General features: G+C 37.8%; 1 protein-coding gene across 3 annotated transcripts in view; it reads left to right on the plus strand.

Moving 5' to 3' along the window:
• Nucleotides 1-8,338: 8,338 nt before the first annotated feature.
• The window catches only part of FAM185A (family with sequence similarity 185 member A), a gene marked incomplete at both ends in the record, with an annotated part of 66,410 nt that continues 55,559 nt past the window's right edge, over nt 8,339-19,189 (plus strand). For 2 of the 3 annotated variants that reach the window (XM_079711474.1, XM_079711475.1), the window contains 3 exons: nt 8,339-8,765; nt 11,321-11,430; nt 16,914-17,006. In XM_079711474.1, coding sequence (XP_079567600.1) covers nt 8,339-8,765; nt 11,321-11,430; nt 16,914-17,006 — 630 coding nt within the window. The remainder of the gene's footprint in view (nt 8,766-11,320; nt 11,431-16,913; nt 17,007-19,189) is intronic. The other variant, XM_079711476.1, reaches the window with a different exon arrangement.

Here is a 19,189-nt window from a genome sequence, read left to right on the forward strand (position 1 = left end):
ACCTAAAAAGGGTGAGTTTTACTGTGTGTAAATTATACCTCAATAAATTTGACTTTAAAGCAAAGCAAAGCAAACAAAAAGAACTAAACCTACACAGAGTGCTAAAATGTGAACTATTAAAACAATGAAAAAATTCCAAAAATCACCAAAGAGAAAAAGCAGACTCTCCACAAAGCAACTAAATTAGACAGATAGAAGACTTCTCATTAGTAAAAACTGTACCTCTTCAAAGTACTGAGAGACAGTATATGTCAGCTAAATTATTACTTAAGAGAGCAGGTAAAAATAAAAACATTTCAAAATCTGAAGAAACTACTCAGAGGCTCTCATTGAATATATACAATGAATATACTTCAGTAAAAAACTGAGGGGCTTCCCTGGTGGTGCAGTGGTTAAGAATCTGCCTGCCAATGCACGGGACACAGGTTCGAGCCCTGGTCTGGGAAGATCTCACATGCCACAGAGCAACTAAGCCCGTGCACCACAACTACTGAGCCCGCATGCCACAACTACTGAAGCCCACGTGCCCAGAGCCCGTGCTCTGCTACAAGAGAAGCCACTGCAATAAAAAGCCCGCACACCACAACGAAGAGTAGACCCTGCTCAACGCAACTAGAGAAAGCCCGCGTGCAGCAACGAAGACCCAACACAGCCAAAAATAAATAAATAAATAAATTTAAAATGAAACAAAACTGAATCTAGAAGGAAAGAGATGAGCAAATAAATTGGTAAATGTTGCTAAATTTAATAAGCATTAAATATAAATAGCAACAATAATAATAACTATTCATGTGGCTTCAAAAACAAGGTGGAACAAATATACACAAGACAATAAATGACATGGAAGATGGAAGGGAAAAGACGTATGTTAAAGAATCCTATTCTTTGAGAGGAAGATGGAGATATTGATTAGCCATTTGCTAAGTTAAGTGAGTATGTGAAAACTTTAAGGATGATGATTAGAAGTAAAATAGCCTTTCAAATTACTACAGAGGGAAAAGGTGAACAAAGAAAAACATTTAAACTAAAGATATGAAAGGAGGAACAACAGCAACAAAAAAGCCAAAAAAAGGCAAGGTTAATAGAAAACACAAAGGAAGATGGTAAGAATAATTATAAATGTAATAGTAATTACCAAAAAAAGTAAGTGGATTAAATTTACTTGTTGAGACAGATTGTTGAATTGGATTTAAAATATCTATCTGTATTCTGTTTATAAGAGACAAGTCCCAAATATAATGTCACAGGTTTGAAATAAAAGGATGAAAATATTATTATTAGATAAAAATATACATCAAGATAGAAAGCAGTACTAGAGATAATGAGGATCATTATTTAATGACCATAAAATTTTATCAGGAAGCAATATTAATCCTGAACCTATACATAACTAACAGCATAGCCTCAAATTATATAAAATGTAAATGGAATTTCTACTCAAAGGGTATATTAATGCTACTACAGTGTAAATGGTTGCAACACTATTGCTACTTTGTAGAAATGGAATGAAGTGTTAGCACATACAAGAACTCTAGCCTAAAGTGAGCTTTTAAAGTTTTTCTATTATGTTAGCTTTCTGTTGCAATAAATATTATCTTACACACACACACAAACACAAATACATATTGCTTTAATGTACAAAGTACTCATATCCCCCCAACCATGAGAATCTTCTTCAGATATTTGTAAACTAGGCAATTTCTCAAGGTGTTTAAAGTGAGGGAAATTTGACTACATTAAATAACAAGCTTTTTCCTGTACATCATCTACATGAAAATAAATAACATGTAGATTTCAAATAGGACTGCCTACATATTCATTAAGTACTTCTTAGTATTGCTAGTTATTTGTTTAGATTATTGAGTTTATTAAGATTCATAAGAAGAACAGAGGTCATAAGACATATTTATTTCAAAAGTTTATAAGAAAGTTAGCAAATTCCTAGGGCTTCCCCCACTTAAACTGAATTCTAGAATCCTTTCTTTAGGTTACATTTTTTTCTGAAAACTCTCTCATGCCCTCTGCTGTCCATTTATTGAATTTTTTTACTGAAGTATAGTTGATTTCCAATGTTGTGTTAATTACTGCTGTACAGCAAAGTGATTTAGTTATATATACATTCTTTTTTAAAATGTATTCTTTTCCATTATGGTTTATGCTAGGATACTGAATATAGTTCTCTGGGTGATACAATAGGACCTTGTTATTTATACATTCTATACATAAAAGCTTACATCTGCTAACCCCAACTTCCCGCTCCATCCGTCTCCCAACCCTCTCCCCCTTGGCAGCCACCAAATTGTTCTCTGCGTGTGATTCTGTTTCATAGATAATTTCATTTGTGTCATATTTTAGATTCACATATAAGTGATATGGTATTTGTCTTTCTCTTTCTGACTTAGTATGATAATCTCTAGGTCCATCCATGTTGCTGAAAATACCATTATTTCTCTCTTCTTTATTGCTGAGTAGTATTCCATTGTGTCTATGTACTACATCTTCTTTATTCATTCATCTGTCAATGGACATTTAGGGTTGTTTCCATGTCCTGGCTATTGTGAATACTGCTGCTATGAACATAGGGGTGCATGTATCTTTTTGAATTATAGTTTTGTCTGGATATATGTCCAGGAGTGGCATTGCTGGATCATATGGTAATTCTATTTTTAGTTTTCTGAGGAACCTCCATACTGTTTTCCACAGTGACTGCATCAACTTACATTCCCACCAACAGTGTCGGAGGGTTCCCTTTTCTCCACACCCTCTCCAGCATTTGTTATTTTAGACTTTTTAATGATGGCCATTCTGATTGGTGTGAGGTGATACCTCATTGTAGGTTTTTTTGTTTTGTTTTGTTTTTTTTGCGGTATGCGGGCTTCTCACTGTTGTGGCCTCTCCCATTGCGGAGCACAGGCTCCGGACGCGAAGGCACAGCGGCCCTGGCTCACAGACCCAGCCGCTCTGCGGCATATAGGATCTTCCCATACCGGGGCACGAACCCGTGTCCCCTGCATCGGCAGGCGGACTCTCAACCACTGCGCCACCAGGGAAGCCCCTCATTGGAGTTTTGATTTGCATTTCTCTAATAATTAGTGATGTTGAGCATCTTTTCATGTGCCTATTGGCCATCTGTATGTCTTCTTTGGAGAAATGTCTATTTAGGTCTTCTGCCCATTTTTGGATTGCGTTGTTTGTTTTTCTGTTGTTGAGTTATATGAGCTGTTTGTATATTTTGGAAAGTAAGCCCTTGTTGGTCACATCGTTTGCAAATATTTTCTCCTGTTCTGTAGGTTGTCTTTTCGTTTTTGTGACAGTCTGTTGTGGCTGTCCACACATGGTTTTTGTGACTGATGTCACTCAGAGCATCTTGTAAATCCTAGGGCTTCCTGGAAGACAGTTGCCAATTTCATGCAACTATCATCTGTCATTCATAAGGTGTAGGAGTTGTAGAGTTCCTCAACTTATAAAACGTACCTGGCATTTTTTAATGCTGTAATGAAAGTACTTAAAACAAGTTATCCTCGCCTAGGACCTTGAAGTTGCAAGTCATTGGATCTTTAAGGACAAATCTTTAAGTTTCTTATTTTTGTAGCACAAGGCAAGTAAATTTCCCTTTTTTAAACTTGAGAGAGATTCCTTTCTGAATAGATTCAGTCCACAGAACTTAACATGGCGACCATTTCCTATCATGGACAAGAGGCCTTGGATATTTATGACTTTGCAGCCTGAGAGCCTCAGGGGCTGAGATGGGTCACTCCAAGAGGACTCTCTAAGCCACAGCAGCTGGCCCCTCTGAACGGGATGGAAGACAAACAGAGGGGATCTCCTGAGCTCGGCCAGGAGCCAGGGGACTTCAGCCAAAGTTCAGGAAAGTCTGAAGAAGAGCCCTGGGGGGGAGGGGACTCCCAGCTGCAGGGGCCCCGCCCTCCCTGCCCCAACACTTGAAAATACTTGGTCCCTCAATAAGAGAATGTAACTCACTTTACAGAATGTATAATGCAGTGTTGAATAAATTTGTTCCATTAGGCTGTCTGAAGTATGTTAATTCTTCATCACAGGGCAAGGTGTCAAGATTTAATCACTAGGCTAGTTTAGGCAACAGCTGCTTAAATTGTGGCTTTAACTATCAGAATAGTCAATCATAAACTATCTCAGACAAAATTTCAATATGGAATTTTCATTTGGTATATTAAATTGTAGATTTATTGAATATTAATTATTAAATTAAGTAAAATATTCATTTAGAATATTTAGATGGCATTTAGATGGTAAGAAAGACTGGCTCACTATTTGAGTCAGTCTTAGGAAACAATATATGCTAAGAAGTGCGTTTAAATTTTTTAAATTATAAATGTAATATATGTTCATTATTGAAGACACATAAAAAAATGAAGAAATAATTCATCTTACTACATGGAGATAAGCATTGTTATCAAGTTGTGTGTTTCTCTCTGCAATTGTTTCTATGGAATATATGTTAAAATTCCTATTATTATTATTATAGAATTGAGATCTTACTATACATACAATTAGGTATTCTACTCATGTCACTTAACATTACTATGAGATAATAGAAATATATGTATATATATATATATGTATATATATATATATATAGGTCTCTGCCCTTCGCTCCTAACAAAGGCTTCCTGAAACCCTTGTAGTTTCCTGGGTGATAGGAGTGTCTTTTGTTCTAATGAAGCACCTTTGGGTAGGCTCCTGGATGAGGGCTGGTCACCAGAAAAAACAAGACATGATTAGAAGCTTGGAATCTACAGCCCTACCCCCCAGTCTCTTGAGAAGGAAGAGGGATTGAAAATATAGTTAATAATCGATCATGCCTACGTGATGAAGCTTCCATAAAATTCCCACTAGTATGGGGTCTGGAGAGCTTCCAGGCTGGTGAACACACCCACACCAGGAGGGGGGACACATCCCAGCTCCACGGGGACAGAAGCTCGTGTGGTCCAGACCCTCCCAGGCCTCACCCTCTGCATCTCTTCACCTGGCTGTTCATCTGCATCCTTTATCAAATCCTTTAGTAAAGTGGTAAATTTAAGTGTTTCCCTGAGTTCTGTGAGCCACGCTAGCAAATTAATAGAACCTGAGGAGAGGGTTGTCGGAATCTCCAGTTTGTAGCCAAAGGAGATAGAAGTTGTGGGTAACCTGACGACCTACTGCTTGTGACTGGCATCTGAAGTGGATGGGAGTGGTTTTGGGGAAATGAGCCCCTAACCTGTGGGATCTAACATTAGTGTCAGAAGTGAGTTAAATTGTTGCTTGTTGCAGGGGGAAAACCTCCACACATTTGATTACTAGAAGTGTCAGAAGTGAAGCTATGTGAGTGTGGTAACTGTGTGAGAGTCAAGGAGACATACACAGAAGGAGAGTTGTAGGTTTTTCCTTTACAATTATGTTACGGAAGATTTCCCATTTCATTGAATGGTTTTCAAAATACAATTTTAAGTTGCATAATATTCCATATGTATACTAATTTATGTAACACCCTCCTATTTTTGGACATTTAAATTGCTTCAATTCTTTACTATCGTAAGTAATCCTGAAAAAAAAAATCCGTAAATGTTAAGTTTTTGTGAACATCCTTAATTTTATGTTTACATTAAATTCCAAGAAGTACAATTTCCAGGTCATGGATCCACATATTTTTAAGGTGTTTCATGCATATTGCTAAACTGAACTCTGAAAGTTTCAATAACTTACACTCCTACCAGCTGGACATGTTCATGACCACAGGAATGGCTTTTTAAAAACTGAACGTGTAAAGTACGCTCCAAGTAAACTCTAAATATGCGGGAGAGTTATATATGACTCTCTATTGATTTCATAAATAACTTTTTTTTTCTCCAAAGGTGTCAGGAAGATAGAAGGACCTTTTGACAAAGTGGTAAGAGGGCCAGACCTTCTAATTGTTTTTTAATCTTTCAAAACTTGTTTCTTCATCAATAATGTGAGCAAAATAATACTTGCCCTGCCAAACACAGAGTGTTTTGTGAGGATACTATGAGATGATACATGTAAACATGCTTTGAATACTATAATATCATACAGGTGGAAGGTAGTACTTTTATTGGTCATTACTGATATGTGGACAGACTTGATACATGTCATTAGACTTTTAAAAGTATCAATAAATTTTTAATATCTTATGTTAACCTTAATATACATAATTTTCTTCATTTTAAAACTCAGATGATCCAAAAAGTAATTTTTTGTCAATTTTCTTTTGTTTATTTGAAACTAGAAAAACAATGATTTTGCCACATATGCAATTATTGTTCAGTTGCCAATTCCACTAACTAGGTTTGTGTCAGAAAAGGAAAAATTACCATAGAAACAAAATTGTCTATTAGGGTTTTCTATTTAATCTAAAAATATTTGGCATGGGTACAACAAATTTAAGTGCATTCTCAACTTGCTTAAACCAATGCCTTTTTCAAAGTTGTTCCCATGGGTTTTCATTAAAAAGACCGTTTGAAGATCAGTTTGAATAATTATGACCAAATGAAACACAAAGCCAAGGATAGAACTAGTATGCAGTGGGAACTTGGTGAACCTAAAACTTGCACCTGTTGTGAGCCTTCATAAGGAGGAAGAATAAGGAGGGAGGAAGGACTGGGACAGAAAGGAGGAAAGGATAACTTAAGAAAAACACTGAATTTCTAACAAGGTAATGGCTTGCAAAGCACCCTATGACTTGGGCCCCTGAGGACTTGAGCTCAGTTCATTAGGACTTTAGCCCATTCCTCTACCACTATTACTCCCAGTAATTCTGGTTATTGCACTTGGCCAAGGGCTTCAATTTTTTACGGCATTCAGTTTCAGCCCTTGCATTTTATTGGACGTCATTGTTTGCAGTGTGTCTTTGCTAAAGAACTTAGGGAATAATTTGTAGGAGGAGGAACTGGCACAGAGAGGGAGAGATAGCAGGAAAGGAGAGAATAAATCTTTTCTCATTTTTAAATTGCCCACAAAATAATAAAAGGTAAACAGACCTTACGGAGTCATTTAGTACAATCCTTCTTCATCTTAAAGTGGAAGAAACAGGTGTAGGTGACACAGATAAACCAATGGCCGAGCCAGGAAAATAACCAATTTCATAACCAATTCCATACTCTTCCCATGGCACTATGTCTCTCTCCCTCTCCCCCACCCTCTCTCTCCCCCCACCCCATCTTATTTTAGTCCTAAAACCTAAAACCGAGGATCATTTGTAGTCAAAGAGAACAATGCTGCTGTCAACACAAATCGTGATCGCTCAGATTTTTCTTGGTAAGTTAGAGTCTATGCTATAAAATAAAAATATAATAATTTAAATTGCAACTTGGCAGCCTGTGCAGCGTGTTCACATCCATTATCTCATTTGATCCCTACAAAAACCCTTTGAGGCAAGACAAGGAAGGTATTATTGACCCCATTTTAAGAGCGAGCGGTTAAAACCCAGAGACGTTCAATGACTGACGTAAGATCATTTAGAGTCAGGAAGGAGACAGGACTCTAACGCTATTCCTACATTTGATATCAAAGAGGGGGTTTCCTCAGAAAACACTAACTGGTCTTGATCCTCTTGCCTAGGGATTCTCTATCCCAGGGTACCCCGCACTAGTTTAATGAAGTTTGGAACTAACCACTCACTGAGGGTACTCCTATTTTGCATCTAGTTCTCACCTTTAAAAGCGCAATTTCCTACCACTTCCCTCGGTCCTGATCCTTATTTAGGCTCCTATTTTTCTCTGTCAGTTTTGGCTTCCTCGTCTCGCTCCGAAGCTCCACCCTCTCCAAAGAAGTAGCGTCCTCGGTATCCAAGGAAACCACACAGCCTTGCCCATCTTTCGCCTTCCACGCTTTCCATTGGCCAGTTGGATTCTGGTGTGTTTTTTTTTTTTCCCCTGTCCCTCCAATGGATAATTGGCTAGAGGGAAGGAGCGCTTGCCTTCCGAGTCCCGTGTAACCCCTGCTCTTACTAGCCTTAACAACCTTGCGCATTGCCTCTTGGGAAATGTAGTTTCTAAGCCGCCAGAGCCCTTCGACGTCTGACTCCATTAGAACTACCTATCCCACCGGCCTTTGCGAAAGGGGCGGGATTAGGCGAGGAGTCAGGGTCAGGGTGGATGCTTAGAGCTTTGAAATTCCAATTTGCCGCCGAGGCGTGTGTAGCTGAGGTTTAAATTGCTGAACGGAGTGAGCAGTCTTGCTGTTGCTTCAGCACACCCTCTCAAATGTCTCCCTTTTGACTTGCGCCGGCACAGAGGCCAAGTCGACTGGCCGTGGCGAGACTAGCCTGTGGCTGAGGTGATCTGAGGGAGCGTGAGAGCACGCCATGTTCGTCCCCTGCTCGGGATGGGGGCTGGGCTGCCTCCGGCTATGTCTGCGCCGAGTGTGGGCCAGCGAGGTCGCGGGGCGCTGTGCGTGCGGGGCCTGTCAGGTTCGGCTGTACGGCTCAGGTGGGTCCCAGCCCGACGTCTCTCGGTCTGGTCCCGCGCGCCGGACTCTGAAGGAGTGGGCGCTTCTCGTGAGCCCTTTCGGCCGGCTGCGGACGCGGCTCCCGTGCTCCCTAGCCGTGAGGCCCCTGGACCCTCTCATCTACCCGGATGGCGACCGCGTACTGGTGGCGGTGAGCGGAGTGGAGGGTGGGGCCGTGGCCAGCCTGCAGGTGAGGTACGACGAGGCGCAGAAGGAGGTGGCCATCGTGTCCGACGTCATCGACCCCCAGGCGTTCGTGGAAGTGAACGCGCCCCTGAAGTTTGGCAAGTGAAGTTTAAACGGGCTTGGGTCCCAGGGCACATCCAGTGAATTTATAGAATTAGGCCGACGTGCGTTTTTAATTGGTCCCTTTGGATCTGACTTTCCAACCTAATTTACAATTTACGCCTTCGGGGGTTGCCTCTTTTTTTCTGCTGTGCTTTGGGTTTCTGGGCAGTAGTTAGGAATTAGGTTCTCAATTACAGCAATTGTATAAATTGAACGGAAACATGATTTGGAATAATCTAAGCCGAATAACATTTGTGGAGCCCCTTCTGTTCTCCTTTGGCACTTTGTTCCTATTTGTGTCACTGCACTTGGTCGGTAACAGTGTGGTGTATTTTTCAGGGTTCAAGTATCTTGATAATCCACTCGGTGGCATGGCAGACCATCCGCGTTTCCCCTTGCTCACTGCCTGGCGTCTGTCCCCAAACAGCCTTGTCTATAGCATGTTCCATCGAACCTGGACCAGGTGTTTGGTTTCTGATAGGCACCCGGCTTCTTACTGAAAACGTCACCACTCATTTTGGCCTAAGTAACTTTTCTCTGAGTAGCAGGCCATGAAGAAAAACACAGAGTAAGATTGCCTGGGAAACTTCAACTGATAATGGCTGCCAGATATATTTCCTAGGTATTTGGGTTCCATGTTATTTCTCACATGGAAACGACTGTGTACGCAGCACTTTTCTAGGAGAGTCTTCCCTGGCTCTCCGACTTCCCGGGACTGAAGGAAGATACTAATGAAGATCGTAATAGCAACTAACACTTCTAAGATAATCTTTTCCAATCCTTACAGTTGCACTGTATTATAGACACTTATTGTCACCATTTAAGATGAGGGAATTGAGATACAGCAAGTTTCATATACTAAGTATTTATTGTGGGTGAACAAGTAGAAGAAATCCGTGCCTTCATGAAATTTAATTTGTCGTGGGGTTAGATCACGAAATATGCCTATTTTCTCGCAGATATAAAGTGGTGGAGCTGAGATTTGAACTGACTGGAGTCTGCTGAACCACTATGCCTTACTGCTTTTCAACTTTTTTTTAACTAGCCTAGGTGAATAAGAGACCCTGATCTCAAAGTGTTAACAGTCTGGGGTGGGGAGGAAGATTTGCCAATGTATTATGTAGTACAAAATCGACTGAGTATTGAAATAGAGATAAGCAAAATTTTATGGCAGCACAGATAAAAATGGAACTACCCAAACCTTATTATTTGCTGATTCCTCTTTTTAGAGCCAGAATCTCATGTCCAATTTAGTGTTAACATGTGGCTATTCCACAGGCCCCTCAAATCAACATAATTCAGTTTTACTCATACTTACCCGTGTTCCTCCAGTTCGTCTATAACTGTTTCAGTGAATGAGTGAGCGTAGCATTACTACCACTCAGTATCTAGCCTTAACTTCTCTACCCACCTACTGAGGCTAGAGTATATTTAGAATCTGTTTTCTTCTCCCCATGCCTATCATTACTGCTTGAGATCAAACGTTAATTGGTAACACTACTTAACTGGCTGAAAGTTTTTCAGTTACATTTGCATCCATGTAAGTATGGGGTAAAATTGTCTTTTTATGTATTTTATATTAATCCCAACCAAAATATTGCCTTTATAGAGACTGCCATATACTCAACTGTAGAAATTGATTTTTATGTCATGACTATTGGAATTGTAGTGCTAAGACCCCAGTAGTTTGTGTTTGGGGCAGCATTAATTCTCTCATCTGGTTTAAGGGAAATCATCAATATTTATTTGAACTGGGTATTAAATATCAGTGCTTTAAAGATTTTTAATTTTTATACGGAGACACCTAAGGTTACACCTTGTATTGAATTTAAAGTTAAACTTTAAAGCTAAGTATGGCTTATTTGCCAAACTTTCTTCATATATATCACTGTTATTTATCCACAATTTTGAGGTTTTAATATTATTCAGTACTAGATTTTTCAAAGTTGTTCCCACTTTTTATTACTTCAAATACCTTGTGATATAGCTGCATGATAATATCTTCATTTTTTACATATGAAAGGTTAGAGGTAGGATTTGAAAACCAAACTCATGGTCATATATACTGATCCATGCTACTCCTGCAGTAGGCTTTTAACTTGGGGGAAGTTTGGGAACAAATCTTTAAACTTTCATGAATATAGAAGAGAATAAGCTAACTGACTTATCCAGTTCACCATAATGACTTGTTAACTTGCTGCACTCTTACTCAAATCTGTGTTTGTGTATTTCCTCAGTGGCGAAGAGGCTTCTATGATCTTCTATAAGAACTGGAATCTTTGACCTGCTTTACTTATCTCCTATGTTACTTTCTCTCTTTAAATGATATCCGCCAACAGAAATAACTGCTTTTTAAAAACTGGTAGAAAAGGGCTTTACATTTGGTCCTGTTGCTGTGGTGGAGATCCCTTACCTTTAGAGAGAGGCTGCAGACAGCTGTGTTCTTTCCAGGATTCAGTAAACTGAGGAGCTGGATTTCTGCGGGACACTGAAATGCTTTGGAGCTCATTAACCGTAGTACTAACTTGGTTTTTCTTTTTTTCATTTCTAGATTTGAATATCAAGTCATCAGGGTCTGGCTGTGTAAAAGTCCAAAATATTGAGTGTGATAATTGCAAAATTGAAATGGAACAGGGGACCAGCATCTTACAGTCAGTTAAGGTATAAATATTTTTCTAATTTTGTTTCAACATTATTTTTAAAAACACCTTAAACTATGAACTGCGGTATCAAATTAAGGTTATTATTTGAGCATCATTTATTGGAAATATTGAGTATCATTTATTCATCACTCAGAAATTCCTTGCAAAAAGTTTGTCAGTTCTGTTATGAAAGTATAGAGGTTGTAGCAACTTTGAAGGTTTTTGTCATGTTCCTTTTAGGTTTCATTTCAAAGTGTACAAGTGATACTAATAATACATTCTTAGTATTCTCAGATTTTACTAAGTTTAAGAAATTTTAGTTTTAACGAATGATTTTCTTCCATTTATTAAGGAGTAAGGAAAAGTCGTTAAGCATTATAAATTTGCTTAAAATATTAAATTAATCACATTTTTAATGTACCAGGTAGTTCATTACTTAAGGATTAAGTCGGTATTTGTGCTAAACAGCAAATGATTCGTCTTACTTTGTAACAACGCTTTTATATTTAATTTTCTTAAAATTAGATTGGTCTCAGCTCTAAATGATTTCAAATACATCTCTGATAAGTTCTAGCTTATTGTTACTACTGATACTACTTACACTTGCATATTCAAAACTCAGTACTTTTTTTTTTTGCGGTACACGGGCCTCTCACTGTTGTGGGCTCTCCAGTTGCGGAGCACAGGCTCCAGACGCTCAGGCTCAGCGGCCGTGGCTCACGGGCCCAGCTGCTCCGCGGCATGTGGGATCTTCCCGGACCAGGGCACGAACCCGTGTCCCCTGCATCGGCAGGCGGACTCTCAACCACTGCGCTAGCAGGGAAGCCCCAAAACTCAATACTTTTGTGAACTTTGGTGGTATGTAACTTTGTTGAAGTCAGTCATCTTTGCTTCATAATTGCAAAACATTTTCATTTTTAGATGCATAAACAGTAATTAGTATGATTAATTGGATGCATTAAAAAAATTTTACATTATTTGTTTTGTCCCAGCCACTTTTATTTGCACACCTACCTTTGGCATGTCTTCACATGTGAACCATTTCAGTAAATTTAGTTGCACAGGGACTTCCCTGGTGGTCCAGTGGTTAAGACTCCATGCTCCCAATGCAGGGGGCCTGGGTTTGATCCCTGGTCAGGGAACTAGATCCTGCATGCCGCAACGAAGATCCCACGTGCCACAACTAAGACCTGGCGCAGCCAAAAAAATAAGAAAAATTTAGTTGCACAAATATAAAAAAAGATTAAAGAATACTATTACATATCCTTTTGGAAAAATGAGATGGTTCCAGTTCTTGTAAAAGATTGCTCAATGAAGTTTTCATGTTGAATGACTAAATGGATGAGAATACCATGGTTCCTTTTTGTCCTTATAAATATATTGGTCACTCATCAATGCCTGAATTTCAGAAATTCATCTAGAATATTGTTCTCTGGAGACTCAGAGTCTTAGATTTTCAATTTCACAGCCAAAATTAGAAGCTACCGTACTGCTGTCTGTCTCTTTGCAATCATCTTTTGATCCATCTGATAATTCTGAAAGATCTATTTTGTCAGTTTTCTGCCATTATGTGCATAAAATGAAAAAAGATTTCTCAACTTTGGCACTGTTGACATTTTGGGCTGGATAATTCTTTGTTGTCTGGGCTGACCTATGCACTGTGGGATGGTTAGCAGTATTCCTGGCTTCTATCAACTAAGTGCCAAGAAACACACTCCTCACTTAGGACAATGAAAAATATCTCCACACATTGCCAAATGTCCTCTGGGGGACAAAAATCACCTTTAGTTGAGAACCACCACTTGAAGCAAGTTCATCATTCTTCTGTTGTCTTATTCTTTTAGACATTTTCTAGCATAGTTAGGAATAATTGACAAATAATAATGAAATAACTGCTAGGATAATGAAATAGCAAAATGTTATGAGACATATGAAAAATAAGAATACTAAGATCCCATAATGTATTTGAGATTTACAAAGGAGTCCAGTGAACCATTATGGTAATTTTAAGATAGAATGAGTTTTATTCTATTTTAAAAATGAGTAAATTTTCTATTTATTCTTTGGGAGACCTCTAAGAAAGAATAAAAGTCATGAAATATCAGTCCTACAAATAGAATAGCTCAAAAAAGAAATTCAAGAATTAGAATTGGGTCTGCTGAATCTTAATGGTAGTTAGGAGAATTAAGAGGTAAGAGAATTATTCTTGAGATCTTAGGATTTAACTGACTTAAATTCAGAATGGGAATGCTTCGTGAAATATCTGGTTTAAGTTTTTTTTTTTTTTTTTTTTTTTTTTGCGGTACTCGGGCCTCTCACCGTTGTGGCCTCTCCCGTTGCGGAGCACAGGCTCCGGACGCGCAGGCTCAGCGGCCATGGCTCACGGGTCCAGCCGCTCTGCGGCATGCGGGATCCTCCCGGACCGGGGCACGAACCCACGTCCCCTGCATTGGCAGGCGGACTACCAACCACTGGGCCACCAGGAAAGCCCTAAGTTTTAAATATGGTACAATATCATTATCTCTAATTAGTGATCACCTATTAATGTAAGTTTCTCTTCCACTCATTTTAAGGATTTGAAATATATTTGATCTATGTTATAAGGTGTTTATAGCAATAATAACAGCTATTGTTTACTGAGTCCTTATTATGTACCCAGAAATATAGCTAAGGCTTCATTTAATCCTTGAATTATCTTCTTTTTATCAAGGAAGAAACTGTGAGCTACCAAGAGATTAAGGAACTCATTTAGGTTCCCACAGCTAATAAATTGAGCTAAGATTTGAACTTGGGTCTTTCTGCATTCCAAGCTCATGCTCTTTCCACCTTTCCTTATTGTCTAAGCAAAATGTCTGGCAGTACTAACTCACTGAATGCCACATATTTGCATTTAAAAAAATGCAATAGTAATAGTTTATATTACACTAAATAGCTTCTGATTTATTTAAACATTTTAACTACTTTGTTTTGCATATTGAGGCAGGAGATATATGGGCCCCAGGGTAAGCAGCTGGAGTTCAATCCCTGTGGCCAGAAACTTCAAAATATCAATAGCAGGACAATCGAGAGAGGAGGCTGGGCCCTGCCCAGATAAGAGATAAAAGACCACATATTCCTTATTCTCAAAGTCAAGGAGACCTTCCCGACTACACATGCCCAGAAAGGCTTCTTGGAGGTCCAAAAGGGAGGGGGCACCACCTCAGAGTAAGTGACGTCAACTATGCATAGGCCTCTTTGCTAGAATCCATCTTGGCTGAGAGATGCATGCACGCACATACATGGGGAGGATCCTGAGATACACCAAATATGGACTCAGAACCAGGCAAAGCAAGATGATTGGTCAAAGGAAACCTGGAAGAAATGCCCCATAAAAGTGATTCAAACTACCACAAGGGGGCAACTCTCTCTCTGAGCCCACCCATGTGTCTATCCACAAGAACTGTACTTTTTCCTCCTAATAAACACTTTACTTGCTTCACTACTTTCCATCTCTATGTGAAAATTCATTTCTACACAGCTGACAGTCTAGGGCCTTGTCATTGGCCACTGGTCCCCAGTGGTCTAGTGGCTAGGATTCAGAGCTCTCACTGCTGCTACCTGACTTCAGTCTCTGGCAGGGAACTGAAATCTTGCTGCAGGCCGAGGCCACCCAAGATCAATATGTTTTAAAATTTTATAATCTACTTTACATTTTTTGAAATTAGATGAGCTTTGAACTTAATGATAGCTATTAACATTTTTGTGCTTTAGACCTCTTTGAAAATATGACGATTATTTCCTTAGAAAAAAATGCACACATATGAAATTTTGCTTACAATTTCCTAAGTTTCACAGACTCTCTAGAATGTCGTGTAAACTTGGTTAAGAACTCCTGATTTAAATAAAATAACAGTTGTTGTGGAGTTACTTTTTTCTAAAGTTCATCAGTTACTTGTCTTCTTGATAAAGACTGTATTAAATACAGTTTGACTTCTGACTCATGTTTCTATGGGCATGAAGTCTACCATGCTGTAATATAGATAAACTTTTTAAGAATGATTCATTTTGCCCTTTTCACCGAATTTTTTGAACTTCATTCCTGGGCCATTTTACCCAAGGTTTTACTGTTTTTCCCCCTGAGTCAAGCAACCAGAAGGTATATGGTTGTTTTGTATTTTTTTCCCCACTTTTTAGATACATCTCTACCGTTGCTTGTTATGATATTGGTGGGTTTGCTTTTGCTATTTTTCTTCTTCTGGTATTTACCTATCCTTTTTCTCTTTATAGATGTGTTAGAACTGAAGACTTATGCAAATATTAAGGTGAAGTAAGCTACCCTAAAAAAATAGACCAAACATCTAATGGCTCACACACAGCTATAGTTTATTTCTCATTTGTGTCCAAGTGTGTGGGTGACTCGTTTCTATTCAGGCATTGTAGGTTCCCGTCATCTTCTGGCTCTGCTGTCTGTTAGAGCCTTATTGTAATATACATTCATCTGGTGGAAGGGTCAGAGCACGGAGAACGCACATTAGTTCTTCTAAAAGCTCCAGCCTGGAAACTGCACATGACATTTCTGTTTATGTTCTGTTGGCAAGAACTGAGCAGCACCTAAGAGGTAAGGGAAGCTGGAAAACATTGTCTCTTCATGGGCCCAGCTACACTCTGTACTTTGGGAAAAAGTGGATTTTTGTGGACCTATCATAGTTTCTGCCACACTTGCCAAGTGTGAAATCAAGTGTTACATACACACACATTTTTTTTTTATCTAGCAGAGGAGGCTAACTGTAACTGCTATTTTCTTAGAGACATTTTCATTTAGTTCCAGTTTCTGGGCTGTGTTGTACTAGAAAGTTTAACAGTCAGTGGGTTGTTATCCTAAGTGTGAATATATACTTCTTCAGGTGACTCCAGCAATAAGAGTGTAGGATTTGAAATCATACAGAGCTTGATTCTGTTAGTCTAGGTTTTGTTGTTTTCTAATGTGTCACCTGATAAGGTTGTTTAACCTTTCTCATTCTTGGATTCCTTCCTCTGTAAAATGGGAAAAATATAATACTCATCTCTGAATTGTGAGAAATAAATGCTAGTTCATGTAAAGTAGTGAATGTTGTTATTTGGTGCAAAGAAAATGCCAAGTAAGTAATAAGTATTACTGTTATTAATGATGAATATTAATAATGTGAACAGTGATTATTGTTGTCATCCTCATCATGATTTATGTTTAGTTAGCCATTGTGATCTTTGATTCCCAACCCTTTCTTCAGTGAAGCTACCAGAACACCCAAGTATCTTTTTTCCTTTGAGTCCAGGAAGCTTTATTTAATCACTTTAACAGCAGTTGACACTCTTTTCTCACTGATGTTATTATTCCAAACAGTGCATTTCTATTCATTTCTACTTCCTCTTTTACTGCTTTATTATTTTAAAACAAATGTATAAAATGTTGGAACATTCTTTATTAGTATAAGTCAAATTTATTGTCTCTTTTTCTATGTGTGAATTTTTGTATTTGTCTTTCAGAGTCAAAAATTACATATTCAAACAAAAGGAGGTAAAGTGATCTGCCTGGGAACAGTTTATGGAAATATAGATATTCATGCATCAGATAAAAGTGTAAGATTGTAATTTTCTTTTTTAGTACTTGCTATTTTGCATCTGGTTGGCTCACACAGTGGGTAGATTCTACAAAATTTGTGGCAAAACATTCCCTTTTTAATGCATTTGAGTTCATTAGTAAATTCAAATTTGAACTGAGATGATTAAATATTATACAATTTAATTTTAAATTTGTGATTTAATACTTTTGATAGATATTTAGTTACTTATTTGGAATCAATAACATCGTTTTTTAACTTTTTATTTTTTTTAAGTTTTTTTTTTTTGATGTGAACCATTTTTAAAGTCTTTATTGAATTTGTTACAATATTGCTCCTGTTTTATGATTTGTTTTTTTGGCTGTGAGGCATGTGGGATCTTAGCTTCCCGACCAGGGATTGAACCCACACCCCCTGCATTGGAAGGCGAAGTCTTAACCACTGGACCACCAGGGAACTCCCTCAATAACATCTTTAAATTCTTAATATTTCTTTAAAAAATTTTTTTGTATTGAAGTGTAGTTGATTTACAGTGTTGTGTTAATTTCTGCTGTACAGCAAAGTGACTCAGTTATACACACATATACATTCTTTCTTATACTCTTTTCCATTATGGTTTATCCCAGGATATTGAATATAGTTACCTGTGCTATACAGTAGGACCTTGTTGTTTATCCATTCTATATGTAATAGTTTGTGTACTAACCCCAAACTCCCAGTTCATCCCTTGCAAATACTTAATATTGAATTCTAATTCTGAAGAGATTTTAATCTTAATGATCATGGGTTAAAATCAGTCATTACGTAATACCAAAATAACTGGGATTAAATTTTTCTTATTGTTAGGTTTATTTGAGTATTTTTTCTGAGACCTGTTTATTTTGCCTTTAGGCAATTTTAGGAGTTTCAAAACTCAACTTTCTTCAGTGTTTTCCACAAGATGGCACCATTAGGCAGCATTACTGTTCTCCAAAAGCTTTTATTAGCCATAGGAACTTTGATTGTTATAAGACAGTTTGCATTTTTCAGTCAACTTTTGTTGCTTTCTGTGGTTTAGCATAGTATTAAGAATAAAGGTATAATTTTGAAGTATAAATTGTCACAATTTTTTAGCATGATCAGTAATGTTTTAAATCTTTTAGAAAGGTCTAAGCCACCTTTTATTTTACAGTTAGACAATTTGCAAGGATTCTTTTGTCATAAATTTGTTCAATTCCATACTCGGCTGTATTCTCAGATAATTGGTGGGGAGGAATTGTATCTTATATATAGATTATTGTTGGCATAATTAAACAAGGTAGGTTATAACAGTAATTGTTCTAATATTGTCACTTTTATTTTCCATCACCTTTCTCTTAGAACCTGTGAGAGACTGTTTAAACCCAAATATTCAAATTTATCTTTTTAAAAAGTGTTGAAAGACACTGCCTGGCTTTATGTGGCAGCCGTTTTGAGAGAGCATTTAGTTTCACCTCTCTGATTGTTGTGGTCTTGGAGGTGCAAAAGGGAAATTGGACAACTGCAGTTGCAGAATATTGCATATTGATGTTCACATGTAACTATCAAAGAAGAATTTAAATCATCTTAATTATTTTCTATTTTTAATATTTTGACCACTATTTCCACTCATTATTTATCCTCTCAACTTTCATGGTTTATTGAATATTCATTTATTCCTACTTTCTGTTATACTCTTTTGTTTCCTGCCTGATGGAGTTTTGTGTTGTACTGAAGAATCAGTTTTGCTATTTCTTTCTATTTATATTATGCATAGTGTTAATTTTTAAGGCATATTTCTAAGTTTGTGGGCTTTTATATAAAATAAATTCTTATGAAATATGTTAACTTTTAATATACAACTTCCATAGAAATGTGTTTTGGATATTTGAGAGGCAGCATAGTGAATTCGTTTAGAGCACGTAATTGAGAACCAGAGTACCTGGGTTTGAATCCTGGCTCAGCCACTTACTAAGCTCTTTAATTTCAGATGAGTTATTTAACCTCTATGTGTCTTGGTTTTCTGCAAAATAGAATACTAGTAATGACATTAACTCACACTGGTTGTTATGAGGATTAAATGAGTTAATGCATAATACAGATAAGGTACTTAAGATAATGTCTTGCATAGCTAACTCCATTATAGTGTCGACTATAATGATGATGATAGAGGTAAATAAAACACAGGAAAGGTAATTTGGCCAG

The sequence above is a fragment of the Hyperoodon ampullatus genome (assembly GCF_949752795.1).
Source record: "Hyperoodon ampullatus genome assembly, chromosome: 9".
In the NCBI taxonomy this organism is placed as follows: Eukaryota; Metazoa; Chordata; class Mammalia; order Artiodactyla; family Ziphiidae; genus Hyperoodon; species Hyperoodon ampullatus.